Here is a 16,235-nt window from a genome sequence, read left to right as displayed (position 1 = left end):
TCTCTCTCTCTCTCTCTCTCTCTCTCTCTCTCTCTCTCTCTCTGTGTGTGTGTGTGTGTGTGTGTGTGTGTGTGTGTGTGTGTGTGTGTGTTTAATTTTTGTTGTTCTTAGTCTCACTAAGGTGTCCAGGATGATTTTGAGCTTGCTCTATAGCGCATATAGGCCTTGAATTTGTGATCCTTTTGCCTCATCCTTCCAAGTAGCTGGAATCACAAGCCTATACTTCCAGGCCCAATATGATTTGTTTTATTGGGGGGGGGGGTCTTTCTGTGTAGCACAGGCTGGCCCCAAACTCACTGAGCAGTGTAGGCAACCTTGAGTCCTTCATCTTCCTATCCTAAACTCGATAGGAGTTCTGGGACTACAGCTGTGCATCACTGCGCAGAGTTGACAAGTTTATGACTGGTGTTTATAAGTAGGGAAGTTTTTCTCTAAACCCGTTTCTCCATCAAGCAAGGGAAAGCAAGATCGTCCAAAAGGACTCTGCCTTGGAAACAAAATATTGGAGAAAATTTATCTGTGGAAACACAGATAGTCCCGTCGTTTCTTGTGCTCTGTACCTATCTCACACCCAGATACCTTTGTTTATGTGTCCCACCTGCCTGCCTGGCCTTGAGAGGTAATCATGAGATCTGAGGGGACAACACTACCTCAGGAACATTGCTCAGAGACAATAGACTTCAGGAGCCCTTTCAGCTCAGTGCATAAAGAAACTTGCCACCAAGCCTGACTGTGTAAGTTCGATCCTGGGGCTCACATGGAAGAAAGTAAGAACTGAGACTTTCAAGTCGTTCTCTGACCTCCACATGCATGCTATTGCATGTGTGCCCCCCACAAATACAATATATTTTTTAAAAACATAGGTAGGCATATGTGCCTGTAATCCAAGCATCTAAGAGATAAAGGCAGGAGGATGGAGGAGTTTGAGACTGGTTTGGGCTACATAAAGAGACTCTACCTAAGAAGAACAAGAGAGAAGCGAGAAGGGAAGGGAAAGGAAAAGAGAACAGGAGTCTCCGGCTCCTCTTTCAAGTTCCTGCTACGTAGTTCTCTTCTTTCCTTTCTTCCATACAGACTCCAACTTCAAAGCCACTTATCCATTCCCTAAGCTTCCATAGGTGCTTACTACGTACAGCATCAACCTGGGGTCAAGTTAATTCAGCTTTGCAGGGCATCACAGGCCAGGGGGTAAGAACCAAGGCCAGCAGATAGTGCTGACTGCATCATGCTGTGTGCTTCTTGACATCTTACTTCTAGCCCGCAAATAAGGCAGGTTATATTACACCACTTCCAAGCATGTCTTCTACTTTTATATTTCTCAGCCCCTCTCTGGGCCGATCTCATTTAGCCCCTTCGCAAATTAAATGCATCTCATTAAACTGAACCCATTTAGGACAATGCCCTTCAGGTGTGTGCATCTTCGTACATCGTTCATTTTAAGACAAGTGTTTGATTTATTTTCATCTCATTAAACTCTTTAAGATTATGTGCATCTCATTACACTCAGCACACCGAGATGACTTATTTCAGGTGTAGACATTACACCCAGTATTACCAGGCAAGAATATGATTTTTTTTTGTTTCATTACAAGCCTTACAATTTATGTACATCTCATTACAATCAGCCATTTAACACAATTCCCTTCAGTTGTGTGGCTCATTATACCTTTTCATTTACTGATTTTTTTTTTCAGCTTATTTATTCAGAGAACTCACTTCAGGTGTGTACGAACCTCCTCTTCACCTGTGATTCATGTGGCTTTCTGGTGGTTGTTCACATCACTGCATTGTAAAATGTTTATTCTATCAGACTTCTCGAGGGCCAGATATGCCATCTTGTGGGCCTCTTGTGGTAGCACCGACGGGAAGAATGCTGGCTCGGTATTCATGAAACAGGAGTGCTGTATGGTACGACTCCACAGTTCTAGCTCCTCAGGAAGAAGCTGCCCAGATACCCACTCCAGTTAGGGAATTAGATGAGTACCACCACCCAGCTCCCAATATCCAACATACTTCCTGCTCCACCCATCTGTCCATCTGTCCGTCCATCCATCCATTTGTCCAATTACTGGAAATGGAACCTGGGCTCTGTCTCTAGGCAGGTGCTCTACCACTGAGCTACACCCTCAACCCATGCTCTCCTTTAGGCTGGATGGAGTGTGTATCCACACTGTGACTCCTGTTGGAAGGAAGGAGGTCAAATAGCTTTACCCTCTTACGATGGAATCTCCCCAGCTCCCTCCAGACCTAGTGGCGCCTGTTATCTTTTCTACAATCCTATCCGAGGGATCCTCAGCTGGAGTGCACCTTAGAATTGCTGAGCAGGAGTTTTGGAGTTGCAAATCAAAACACATCAGAGTCTGGACCAGTAGGTCCATTTTCAACAGCACCTCAGAGATTCTCGACTTCTGAACTTGATTCACAAAAGTTCCTTCAGGGCAGTCGGGCAGCCGCTCAGTCAATGGGAGCTGAGAATGCTCCACGTCCTCAGCATTGTCCCTGCAAGCTTGTGTTTGCAACTCAGCAAGAGTCTAAGTTCAGAATGAATAGACAAAATCCCAGACAGGAGACCAGTGGGTCAGAGAGCCCTCTCACCCATAGCATATAGGAATCTCGGGTCTGCACACTAAGCATTCTCTCTCCTCCCCCTCACACTGCCCAATGCCTTCCAGAGCCAAAAAACGCCAAATCATACACAGAGCCAGCTCATCCCTCCGTTCTCCACCCCAGATGGGAGAGCTGAGGCATGAGGAGTAAGCGTGCAGGAGTAGAGCCGCTGCCTGGCTCTGGGGCTCCTGTGCTTGCTGCAGGAGCTTCCCTGCAGGGAGTCTGTGCTGCTTCTGGGTGTCTTGGAGTCGTCCTCAGGTTCCAGTTGTTTCACCCAATGCTAACACTGGGTCCTAACTCAGCATCCCTGAGTGTCTCTGGGTAGCTTTGTCTGTTTCTTCTTCTGTCGCTCCACCTGTCGCCTTGCCAGTGAAAATAGAACCTATTCTGCAAACTCAAAATAACTCTGACTTGACACCCCTTCTTTTCCACCACTTCTTGGAGTGAACCTGATGAAGAAGCAGAATGCATCTGCCTCCTGCCTGCTGCTTTGTCTCTTCTTCCCCAACCCTGGGGGCCCAGGAGTTCTACAATCAGCCCCAATCCACCTCTCTCCTCCCCCCCCTCTCTCACTAAGCAGGATTTAATATGGATAGACTTGGGCACCATCGATCAAATCCATAATCCCAGCACTTGGAAGGCCAAGGCAGGAGAATCACTAAGAGACTGGGGCTAAACCAGGCGATTGTGGTCCGTGCCTTTAATCCCAGCACTCTGGAGACAGAGGCAGGTGAATCTCTAAGTTCGTGGCCAACCTGTCTGCAGAGCTGGTTCTAGGACAGTTAGGATTACACAGAGAAACCTGTCTGTGTGGGGAACAAGAGAGAGAGAGAGAGAGAGAGAGAGAGAGAGAGAGAGAGAGAGAGAGAGAGATTGAGACTAGCTGAGCTACATAGCGAGACACTGTACAAAAACATAAAAGAAGACAAACAGCAGCCACAAGGCTAGAGTCCTTGTCAGGCTGATTTAGGGGAATAGGGTCATCTGTCTTCTTTTGTTTTTGTTTTCAGGACTTCTCTGTCTCTTAGATTAAAAAAATAATGACCATCCCCAAAGCTAGAGAGGCCACAGGGTTCAGCTCTTTCATCACGTTCCTCAAAATTTACTAGTAAAAGCCACTTACGAAGCACTTAGTGTACATTTAAAACATTAAAGATTCTTCAAAACAAAACTGAAATTTTTACTAGAAATATTACTATCAGTAGTCTCACTTTTAAAATATAGAAGTTAAGGTTTAAATAAATTAAGTAATTTAAAAATATATATGTTATTTTGGAGGCAGCCTTAGCTCATGCCTGTAATGCCAGCACTTAGGATCAGTAATTGAAGGCCACCTTTGGTTGCATAGAAAGTCTGAGGTTAGCCTGGACTATATGAGACCATGTCTCAAAAAACTGCGAACAGACTTTCTCTCTCTCCTGCCCCCGCTCTCTTTCTTCCTTCTTCCCCAATTCCCTTTATCTCAATAAAACCCCCACTCAAGGTCTAAAAAAAACCTCTTAATAACAACAACAAAAATCTAATTAAAATCAAGTTTTAGCTAAGCGTGGCATTATATACCTGTAGTTACAGCACTAGGCAGGGAGAGACAGGTGGATTCTGTGAATTCAACACCAGCCTAGTCTACATAACACGTTCCAGGCCAGCCAGAGCTACATAGAACTCAGTCTTTAGGTTGGAAGTGTGGCTCAGTGAAGCATGAGTGAGACCCTGGGCTCAATCCCAACACTGGAAATGAAACTATTAGACCCAATCTGTAGTGCAGCTAAGATTGGAGTCCAAGGTCATACCTAGAGTTCTTTTCTGAGATAACCAGCCTCTATCAAACTTGACCAGAACCAGCCTTCAGACCAAGGGAGGAGACCTTTCACCCCAGAAGTTCTAGGAGGTGATTGCCCCCCTGAACATGCCCTGACCCATGTCCCTTGGATGGGACAGCACTAGAAAATGCTGGTTGCAGTGCCGGTCTGCCTCCCCACGGCGTCCTTCCTTAGGGACAGGCAAGACAGAACCTATGTCCTCTGAATTTAGGATCTGCTTTCCACAGACCTGCTGAGTGGCAGACGTGCCGTGGAAGGGGAGTCAGGAAGTTGATCTTTGAAGGAGAAGCTGTCTGGGATGGAGGAGTGGGCCAGAGCCCCTTGCTGATGGTTGCACAGATGAGGTTCAGGGACCTGTGTGTGTTGAGTCCAAGTGACATAGCAGCAACAGCCAAGCCTTCTTCTGGGTCTTGTGTGGAAAGGTAACCCCCTGCCTGGAGATCAAGGTCTGGTACCCAAGCCTTTTAGGATTGACTCCTCCGCACAAGGACACGAAGCGCTTGCGAGTTTGTGGACAAGCTGGCATAGAACAAGTGCCCACACAGAAAGAGGGTCAATCGAGAGCAGAGGACGGGCCCAGGGCTCTGGGGCACTGTCAGATCCAGCAATATTGGTGGTGGAAGACAATAAAATAATTATGTTCAGGAGAAAGGGAGGACCAAGGATGAAGTGGAAATGTGCTGGACTGGAATACAAACCCCTGGCTCCTCACTTCCTGCAGCCTATGATTCTTTTTCTTGTTCTGGGACTTGTGGGAGCAGGGAGAGCAGGGACAGTGGAGTGGGGGAGGAGGAGAGAGGGGAAAGACCAGGGGGAGGGAGGGAGGGAGGGAGGGAGAGAGAGAGAGAGAGAGAGAGAGAGAGAGAGAGAGAGAGAGAGAGAGAGAGAGAGAGAGAGAAGAGAGAGAGAGAGCTTGTGTCCCTGGGGTTTTTTCCAGACAAAGCTATTATCGAAATGCCAACCAGCTCCAGCCTGACTAATTTGCATATTCCATGCTGAGCTCTGGGAAGCAAGATGAATATGCATGAGGGCTTGGGTAAGATGTGGGGCTGCTGGGCTGCGGGCTAAGGTGGCTCATTGTTCTTTAGAAGCAAGGCCTTAGAAAGCCAAAGCACCTTCCGGGTCAGCGGAATGGCCTGTGCTTCCCTCCCAACAGAAGGAAGAGAGCAAACCTCAGGCTCAGTCAGAAATCCAAAGGATGACGACGATCCTCTCAGCCTCACAAAGAAATACATAATCAGGTGCCATCAAGAATGGGAGTGTCTCTCCTCTAAAAGTAGCATATAATTACTCCCTTCTCGTGCATGCTAATCATGGAGGCTGGCTCAGGGCTGAGAGTCACCTCTCCTGGCTTCCAGGAAATGAGGCTCTTCTCCCTACTTTTTGCTTTCTCAACAGGAAAAAAACGGGCACTCTGGGGTGCCCCAGCCTCCTACGTAGACCCTATAATGCCCAAGATGACCAGGCTGTGTTGGGAGAGCCTAGGATACTGTGGGTGCTGAGCCGTGCACATGGCATGAATTCAGTCAAGTAGCTGAAGATTTAAGTTGTGATACATCTTACAGCAATGGGGTCGGTGCTAGGGGTATAGACCAGCTGGAAGGACATGCCTGTCTTGGAAAGGCCCTGATCAGTGCTTACTCATTGACTCTCTACAGTCTCTATGACCACCAGCTGAAGATGGTTCTACTCCGGACATTGAAGCCAAAGTAGAAAGGGCTTATTTTATAACTTCACAGAAGAATTCCAATTTTGTCCTACAAACCAAATCACTTGCCATGTTGTTTTCTCCCTGAGGGTTCATGGCTGTCTCTCATCCTAAACCAGAGAAGATTAAGGAAACGCTCACCCCACACCATCATGTGCTTCCACTCCACGTAATTAAAGGCTGACTTCCAGCACCACAAGTTTTCTTCCCGGGACTTGATCAGACTAGGTTTAGAAAAATCTTTTAATAGAAACGCACTTGAATTCATTGACCTCCCAGCCACCCCGCCCTGGGAGGGCTCCTGTGGATTGGACTTCCAAGAGCTGGTGTGGGTTTTGTGAAGCTCACTGTCTGGGCTTCCGCCCCGCCCCACACTGCTGTGGTACTCCAGAACAATGGGCAGAGGGGCACCTGACAAGAGCATTGGTTTCACCTGTTAACACTGGCTGAACACTAACCCCCTTAGGTTCCGGCTCTAGGCTCTATTCAGAGCTCAGTGATGCTTTCCTAAAACTTGATGCAAACACTAGCTAGCTACGGGGAGGGCTTGTTGGAGGTGGGCTTGGACAGACCAAGGATTTTTGTCTTTTCTAGGCATGCTCAGTACTGCTGGACACCAAACCTTGACTCACGGGGATAGAGGGAAGAAAGGGGAGGGGGCACAAAATCTTGTGGGATGGCTTTCACGTGCCCTCTCAACTCCTGTTGCAGAAAGGATGACAAAATCAAGGCGCCCTTTTCCCCCTCTCTTTCCGATAACCTCCTCCTGGAATAAGAGGGTCCCAGACACTTGAGGGCTATTTTTAACTACCACTGGCTTTGATTAGCTTGTCTCCGGATGCTTCAGACACCTGCTGGCAGGATAAATTGGGGAAAAAGAAGTGGCTGACCCAGATCTGATAAACCCAAAGTAGGAAAAGTGCGCATGTGTATGTGTGTGTGTGTGTCTGTGTGTATGTGTGTGTGTGTTATTTCCCCTTTGCTAAAACTGATGAAAAACCCTACAACTGGTACAATGTTAACCTTCCCAATGATCTCATGTCACCAGTGACCTTTGGCATCTGTAGTCTTGGGGCTGATGAGTTGTAGAATTGAAGTCACTTTCTTGTCGAAGGCCTAGTATCCGTGTCAGTGTGTAGATCCTGATGATCTGTGTGTGTGCTCTGTAGTCTCTTCCACCTCGTGTGGCAGCTCGGGTGTCCTCTGTGGGGGTTCTCTGTATCACTTGGTGCTATGTACAAACACAAGACAGGGCTGCCGGGACTCTGACAGCTCCTTGGTAGAGTGAGGCCTCCCTCCTTTACTCATCCTCAAAGGTTGCCTCTTATGTGCTTCAAGGAAGGCAAAGCCTGGGGAGTGAGCGGCAGAGAAGCCACTCTGTCTTTTAGTGTCGTCCTTGTCGGGCTCTCTATGGAGCGGCTCAGGTGGCTAAGCAAGCACTAAGCAAGCAAGAGGCCTAAGTGTCGGTTCGTCTCTCTCCTAAGCAGCCTTAGGTGAGTTACTGACCATCTCTGCTTTGTGGCTTTCTCCTCTGGAAAGCCCAGAAGATATGAATACGTACCTCCTTGTGACTCCAGGTGGCTGGGACATGAGACAATGTACAGAAAGTGATAGGGCTGGCAGCAAGGCATGCAGTGACCACCTTCTTTTGTTTTGAAAGCCAGGATCATGGGAACTGTGAGTGTTAGTATCTTACAGGCTAGAGGACGAAAGGCAGGGGAATTCAGGCTATGCTAGGACAGAGTCAGCATCCGGGATCCAAGGGCAGTATTCGCCTGCTGTTAGCGAGGCCGACAGTTGCCTGCTATCAAAGCCTGAGGCGGCATGAAGGAGTTAGTGCTGCTGGGCCTCAGGGCTGCAGCCAGGAGGAGCCAAGTCATAGGATACTGTTCTTTCCCCACAGGCCACTGAGAACAGAGAGGGCATGGTGACAAATCTCAGTGCTGGAAAGGGGTGGGTACATTCTCCCAGAGAGCTGAGATCCGCAGAGCTACTTCCCTTCAGCTCCGAGACCCCAAATCCAACCCAGCACCCCCGTGGGAGGCATTGCAGGTGCATCACTGACAGGCTCAAGCTTGGGATTCTCCATCTCCGCCTAGCTTCGGACTGGCTAGTTTCTACCCCACATACTATAGCCAAGCAGAGAAAACCGAGGAGACTATGAACGGCCTCCTTCTGTGACGTAGGCAACCTCACCACATCACATGGCCCCACCCGTACCCACCACAGGGCCACAGGGCCATGGCCACAGGCCAGCCTCTGAGAACAGCCAGACATCATTTCCCTGGAGGGTTTGGAACACAGAGCCAATGGACACCACTCTCCAAAAAGCATGAAGAATATTACTTAAATGAAGGTTTATTTCAAAATTAGTCTTAGAGTATAAGCTGGGCTGAGGGCTGGAGCCAGACTACGTAATGAGTGGTGAGGGCACCTGCCTTCCCCAACACAGGCGGTGAGGAAGGAGCATCACCGGCCCTGCGCCCGATCATGCATCCAAAGATTACTAGCACTAGAAGCCAACAGCAAAGGACCCCCCGCACGGTTGCTCGTGTTTAATCCAGGTTAAGCTATACACGTTTAAATACACGCAGGAGGTGACATGGTGTCATGCAATCCCAGTGATGGAATGACGTTCTTGCTCCGTGACCTCCTGCAGTGAGGCTGCTCCCCAGGTGAGGTTAGGTTGGACAGAGCACTGAAACAGAAGAGGAGAGAGGTCACACGGAGGTCACGCTGCGCAGAACGCCACCCCCAAGGACCAGGCCGTGGCTGCAGCCCTGAGTCATCTTTCCAGGAGCAGAAGAGAATGACAGGTGTCTGTCACAATGAGCAAGCACTGCAGTCTCCAGGGTCCGTGGAGGATCTAACGCGGTGACTTTACGGAGATGCCTTCCCCGGCCATGCTAGGGTGTAGCTGAGCTACTACTCACAGGGCTGCTGAGAGACTTGTAAAATATGCCCCATAAATATTAACTGCTTTTCTAAATTCACTGACATTTCGGGGGGGTCACAGACTAGGTTTCGGCTCGCCAACCTCATTTAACCCACCTCTACACACTACTTTGAAAAGCTTCTATTCTTGCAAAGTCTTTGAGAGTCACAAGTTCTTCCTAATTCTTAACCTAAATTCTTCTTATTGAAATTTAATATTAACCCCTCTGATCCTCATAGAAAGAGCACAGTTTGGGATTTCATAACCAGGTTCCATAAGCCTTTTGCAAGGCTCTAGGTTTTGTGTAAAAGTGAACTCAAAGATGATGGGTCCAAACAATGCGTGCTCATCATGGCAGGCAACATAAAAAGAGAAGATAGCCAGACAGTGCAGGGCTTCTCATGCAGGGCTGCAACCACACAGCATGAGGTGTTTAGCCTGGACTTCATCAGGTCTCTTGTTCCATCAGTTACAGATAAACAAAGGAGATGAAAGAATAAAGTAAACCTTGGGCTGGAATTGGGACTAATCTAGGACAAATCTATTCTATAATTTAACAAATGAATTTAAATAATAAAGAAGGAAAGGAAAGGCTATATATGTTTTTGTTTGTTTGTATTTTTGGTTTTTAAAGATACATTATTGGCTGAGCTTGGTGTAATCCTAGCACTTGGGAGGTAGGGGCAGGAAGATCACGATTTCAAGGTCTTTCTCAGCTACAGAAAGGGTTTGAGGCCAGCCTGGGCTGCCTAAGATCCTGGGGGAGGGAGACAGGAAGAAGGGATGGGAGTGACTGAGACACAAAGATAGGCAGAGACAGACTTAGGAGATAAATCATCACATTTTATGGACCATCACCAGGTCCTGATGCAAGCAAGCAAACTGGAAACACTGTGTGGGGACCAAGGTGATCTGAACAGCCGTCAGGTCACCAGTGACACACAATGTTTAAGTTTGCCCTTGTAGCCTTCCCTCCTCCCTTTCTGCTGTTCTGGAAATGGAGCCCAGAGCTCATACTTCCAGGCAAGCCACCCATCACCATCCCCAGTCCTAGTTGGATAATGGCATTACGGCTATGTGTCCAATTCTCAGATTCTGGAAATGTACCCTGAGATCTTTATAAATGCGAAAATACTAACAGACATCTGCTTCAAAACAAAACTGGGATAGGAGTATAAATAAGCCTGCTGTGGGCTGGAGAGAGGGTTCAGGGTTAAGAGCACTGACTGGGGCTGGAGAGATGGCTCAGCGGTTAAGAGCATTGCCTATTCTTCCTGAACACCCAGGTTCAATTCCCTAGAGCCCACATAACTCAGAACCCATAACTATCTGTAACTCCAGTCCCAAGGGACCTGATGGCCTTTTCTGGTCTCTTTGGGGACACACAAAGAGAACAAACACATGCAGGGGGAACACCTATATACATAAAAATAAATAAAAATAAAATGAAAGGTTAGCTGTGAGTTAATCCTCTTTACTGTTGCCTGCATTGAAAACTTCCATAGTAATTCAGAAAGAAGTTACAGGGCAGAAGCTGTGACTCGATGGGAGGATGCTCGCCTAGCATGTATGGGCCTCTGCATCTCCAATTGTACTCCCTTTTAAAAAGGTTAGGAAAAGACAAAGTTAATCATGACAACATTCTCCTTTCAAGTTAATGTTAAAACTATTAACTTCTCCCAGGCTTTGTTTCTCCTAACTACATATGACATGGTGCAAAAGCCGCTGGATTTCCAGAGTAAGTTCTTTGTTCCTGTCTTGTTCCTCAGGAGGACACGCACTGGTGACCTGAAGTAAGAGAATCTCCCCAGGCCTGGTAGTGAAGCCCTCATGATGACCGTGGGGTTTATAGGACCACAACCTGGTTGACCTGCAGTGGGCGCTCTATGGGGGCTTCAGCATGAGCTCTGCAGCTGGCACAGGAGCCCGGAGGACCCCTTCTGTTTGGGGAGGAGGGTGGATGCTCTCACCTTTTAAAATGTAGTCCGTTAGCAAAGTAGGCACCTTCTCATTATCCTCCTTCATGGCGAAGAGAACTGGAGGAGAGAGAGGGAGATGTGGGCCAAGATATTGTTAGGCTATGTTTGCTTCTAAGGCTAGACAAAGTCCACTCTTAGCGAGAAAGAAACGATATGAGGAAACCTGGTATTCACTGAGTGTAAGTAGGCACAGTCCTCTACAGGCTTCCAAGAGTCAGCGTTCTCAGGATGAGAGCGAATACTCGCAGAGAGCGGTAGGGCTGTCTCTGCAGAGTGGACCTACCGGTGACTTCTTTCGATTTTTCCCTTTTGGTTCATCTATAACTTCTATACCATCTACCAAATACATATCTTTAATAAAAATAAATGAAGCAGTAAATAGATAGAGATAGATAGATAGATAGATAGATAGATAGATAGATAGATAGATAGATAAATGAAGCAATGGCCCAAAATGATAAAATCAGTTTTTGAAGATAGTCAACCTAAATGTTAAATATTAATTGCTAATCACTAATAAAATTGTGTTGTTTGTTTTGTTTTTGAGACAGGGTTTCACTATGTAGCCCTGGCTCATGTGTAGACCAGGCTAGCCACCACCACCCAGCTGAAACTATCTTTAAAAATATTCTACTCACATAAAAAAAATGTCATTGCACCGGGCTGTGGTGGCGCATACCTTTAATCCCAGCACTCGGGAGGCAGAGTTCGAGACCAGCCTGATCTACAAGATCTAGTTCCAGGGCAGGCTTCAAAGCTACAGAGAAACCCTGTCTCAAAAAACAACAACAACAAAAAATGTTATTGCGATAATCCTCACCTTCAATTTATTGACCACAAATAAAGTTTATCTGACAAATCTTTGCTATTTCCTGTGGGGAGGAGATGAAGTCCTGGGTGAAAGTGTATTGTTGACACAAGTACAGCCAGGTCAAGAGCCCTGATGCCACAGCCCCAGGGAAATGGCAAAACCTTCCTTTGGTCCAAATACAGACGTTATGAATCACTGACCCTTAGCTAAAAACAGTCGAGCATACTACCTTCCTGCTTCCCTTGACTGCAGCCTGAAATTGCTCCCCTGCAGAGATCAGATGATTATCAGCTGATTATCACATCCTGGTTCAGCTGTATGCAATAAACCCACATCCTCAATTCGGATGAATAAAATTAACGTGCCGAGTTTCCAGGTTTCTCCTGGTACATCTCCGTTAGGGTACGTGGCCCACCCAACCCCAGCTTTTCTGTCTGTGTGTCTGTCCTTTCTTCATTCCTCAAGTCAGGTCAACTCCAAAGCCTTGCAGGTCGTAGCAGTTTCCACTACAGTGTTAGACTTGTGCAGAGTTGAAGAATTGTGGACTCCCAGGGAGCCTTCACAGCGCTTGCTGAAATACCTACTTGACTTCTACAAGAAACAAACAGTAGGAAAGCTTTGAAAACCTAAAGGCTTTCATAAAAGTTTTAAACCTGCATTTTCTGGGGGTGAGACTGTAATTCAATGTTAGGACACTGGTCTAGCTCATGTTCTGTCCCCAAACAAATAAATCCTTTTCTGTTAACCAAACAATGTGCTCACATGTTCACAACTTACATGATAGAAGTCAACACAAGAAAATTCTATAAGAAAGTGTCTGAGCCTTATTTATAACTTCAACAAAAGCACCCAACAATAGACTCCTTCACCAATTTAAGCTTCCTTAAACAAACTAGTGTGTCTAGCCTTTGTAGTCTTACATCACCTACAAAAATGAGAGGTCTACCTATATAGAAGACTTATCAATGAAGAAGGCTGAAGAACATGTATTAGCTTTATAACAAATATATCCTAACATAGAAATATCTAGAACAGTGCATGAAATTATTAAGTAGTTCTGAATGTGAGACCATAGAGGATGCGTCTTCTGGGACTGTTTCTATGCTGCCTAACTCTCCCCAACGGTCATATTTCACCTTCATAAGCAGAGTGAACAGCGAAGATCAGCGGGGTCCTGAGTCAGGAGGCAACCACGACAAGGGTGGGATCCCAGATCCAGGTCCGTGTTGAGGCTGGGTAATGGTCAGAACTTGGAACATGGTCGGAACAGGTGAAGAATAGGACTCAATATGATGATACAAATATGGCCAGGGGAAAAGACTGAACCCATAGCCTATCAGGGTTTTGTTTCCTTTTACATTTTTTGATATATAGTCATTTCAACAGAATTAGATGCTGGGGATCCTGGTTTCTTCTGTTTGCTTCCTGCTGTAGCTAAGAATTTTTAGTTACACGTGCTACAGTGGGTGTGCGTGTTTACGAGGGCATGCCTGTGGAAGGAAGAGAGAGGACTGGAGAACTTGGTTCTCTCCTTCTACCACGTGGTCTCCGGGATGGAACTCTGGTCCCAAGCTTGGTGGCAAGGGCCTTTACCTGCTGAGCAATCTTGCTGGCTCTGTGTTGTATTTTTAGATGCAAATTCATGGAGAGATGGTCCAGCAGTTAAAAGCACAGACTGCTATTCCAGAGGACTCAAGTTCAGTTCCCAGCACCCACATGTTGACTCACAACCGTGTGCACTCCAGTTTCAACGGATCTGATGCTCTCGTCTGTCTAATGCGTGCAAGTGCTACACAGTCCTACAGGTCGGCAAAACACCCACACACATCAAATAGTAAACTCAACAAAACTTTTATAGCTCATGAAACTGCAACTATCTGGAAAACTTGTAAAATATAATTAAAACACCACAGTAGTAACCATGATGATGGAGAAATTAACATTATGGTTTGGTCTGAAATGTCCCCCAAAATGTTCATGCACTGAGAGCTGGTTCCTAATTCCAGAATGTTCAAAGGCGGGGCTTTGGGAACGTGATCGGATCATGAGGGCTCTGAAATCATCAATGGACTGATATGTTCTCTGTTTGATGGGATATTGGCAGGGGATGGAAACTTAGGAGGCGAGACCTAGTTAGAGCGTGAGTCCCTGAGGACATGCCCGTGGGGCTCTCTGGATTTCCCAGCAGCCATGAGATGAGCAGCTGTGTCACTGTCCCCTTTCCTCCGTGATGCTCGGTCTCACCATGGACCCGGAAACAGATGGACTGAACCTCTGAAGCAGAGTCAAAAAAACTCTGCCCTACTTTAAATTATTTCCTCAGGCATTTTGTCAGTTATATAGGACTGACCAGCACACTGATTTGCTTTGTCCACTTTTCCATATCCCTATAGTATTCTAATGATGGACACACTGGTTATAATTTCAAAATAACTGTTATTTATTATGTGTGTGTGTGCACATACATGTGTATACGTTTGGGTCATGGGTCCTATGTGGAAGTCAGCAGACCATTCTACAAAGTTGGTTCTGTCTGTCTGTCTACCTTTCTGTAGGTTCTGGGTCTTGAACTCAGAACTCCAGGCTTGCACAGCAGGTGCTTTGCCCACTGAGCTGTCTCACCGGCTCTAGACTTTTTGGTTTTTTTTTTTTTTTTTGCATAGGGTTTCTCTATGTTGCTCTAGCTGTCCTGGAACTCACTCTGTAGACCTGGCTGACCTCAAACTCACAGAGCATGCACAGGTCCCTAGGATCAGTTCACAGTACTGAAAAACCAATCACAGTGCATACTTACACAGATGCAGACATCTAAACCGAGCAAATGTACTTTGAAGTTAAAATCCCTGATTCTCAAGGACATGATGTCTATGAATGCTGACAAGATCTGTTTGCCACAAGATCTGCTTTTGTTCTCCAGATGGCTAGAAAGGAAGCCTTTCTTCACCCTTAACTTGGGGGTGGGGGTGCAGTAGGGGATATTTGTCTTCCTAGGCCAACTGAAAAGTCCCTCTCCCTTTCTCTAGCATGACCAATAGCCCTGCAGTGGCCCATCCCCTTCAGGGCAGCCACATTGAGCATTGAGCAGCCTTGTGAGCTGTCATTCAGCAAGCTCTCTTGCCTGGAAATGGAATTTCTATCTGATCGACTGAGTGTGTCACCAAGTCTCAGTACAGAATTTTCTCCTCCTAAGAGAAACGCGATAATACCGCTATCGGACACTGGTCCTTTGAGGTTGTACTGTGTCGTCTACAGATGAAAAGCGCTTTATTATGTGTTGGTTTGCATCCCCACCCCCACCTCCTTGCCCCCATGCCCCCAGCTCAGAATATCTATCAATACAGAACAAAGCATCTTAAGTGAAGAAGAGGCAGTCACTTCCTGGAAGGAAAACTGACTCTATTCTTCCCAAGCAGCCTCTTCCCGCCCCAAAAACCTTCACGTCAACACTACAGCAGGGCTCACAGACAGAGAGCACTCTGCTCCAAGGGGCCCAGGAGGACAGTTGAGGTAGAGAAGACAAAGCCCGGGAGCTGCAGGGGAAACAGAAAACTCTGCCCACCCCTCAAGGTCCTCCCCATCCTTAAAAAAAAAAAAAACACCTGGGGGCCACAGCAGGATATTTAAATTTTGTCTTGTTCAAGGGGATATGATATGCAGAGAATTTTGCCCTAAGCAAAACTATCCTAGAGAAATCGGGGCACTGAGAACAGGAGGTGCACAGGCCAAGAGGGATGGCATCCTAGGCCTGGGGCTGAGGAAGAGGAACTCACTGTTTGTCAACATCTGCAGGTCTTCCACGGAGGGAGGAGAGGATTTCTTCTCGTAAGGGATGACCGTGTTCAGGTACTGCCAAGACAAGCAGGGCGGGCAGGGCCTGAGTTACTGCTCCCTCTTGGGTTCAGGCACAGTGGGCAACTTGCACAGAGACCATGCTTTGCTTTAAAATCTGGGCACCACCCACTCTCACTGGCACACTGCTTCTTCAGAACTCGGTTCCTCCTACTCATGTATCTCTAAGGCAAGGCTTTCCCCCACATTCAGTGGGGAAAACTCCCCTTGCCCCAACTTCCACATTCTTTTTTGTTATTGTTGTTTTCCTTTTTGGAGACAGGGGTGCTTTGTGTAACAGCCCTGGCTGTCCTGGAACTTGCTGTAGACCAAGCTGACCTTGAACTCACAGAGATCCACCTGCCTGCCTCCCAAGTGCTGGGATTAAAGGCAGGTGCCACCAACTGCCCTGCAAATTCTACATTCTTTTTTTTTGTGTGTGTGTGTTGTTGTTGTTGTTTTTCCGAGACAGGGTTTCTCTGTAGCTTTGGAGCCTGTCCTGGAACTCCCTTTGTAGACCAGGCTGGTCTTGAACTCACAGAGATCC

At 46.9% G+C, this 16,235-nt stretch overlaps 1 protein-coding gene across 1 annotated transcript in view; it reads right to left on the bottom strand.

Annotated features, from left to right (window-relative positions):
- Positions 1-8,475: 8,475 nt before the first annotated feature.
- Fez1 (fasciculation and elongation protein zeta 1) overlaps positions 8,476-16,235 on the bottom strand; it is a 53,613-nt gene continuing 45,853 nt past the window's right edge. The window contains exons 8-10 of the mRNA XM_005347040.2: positions 15,631-15,706; positions 11,041-11,106; positions 8,476-8,833 (exon numbers count right to left, since the gene is read on the bottom strand). Coding sequence (XP_005347097.1) covers positions 8,817-8,833; positions 11,041-11,106; positions 15,631-15,706 — 159 coding nt within the window. The 3' untranslated portion in view covers positions 8,476-8,816. The remainder of the gene's footprint in view (positions 8,834-11,040; positions 11,107-15,630; positions 15,707-16,235) is intronic.

The sequence above is a fragment of the Microtus ochrogaster genome, chromosome 5, assembly GCF_000317375.1.
Source record: "Microtus ochrogaster isolate Prairie Vole_2 chromosome 5, MicOch1.0, whole genome shotgun sequence".
Classification (NCBI taxonomy): Eukaryota; Metazoa; Chordata; class Mammalia; order Rodentia; family Cricetidae; genus Microtus; species Microtus ochrogaster.
Note: the sequence above shows the minus strand (reverse complement) of the source record. Positions and strands in the feature narration are given on the sequence as shown.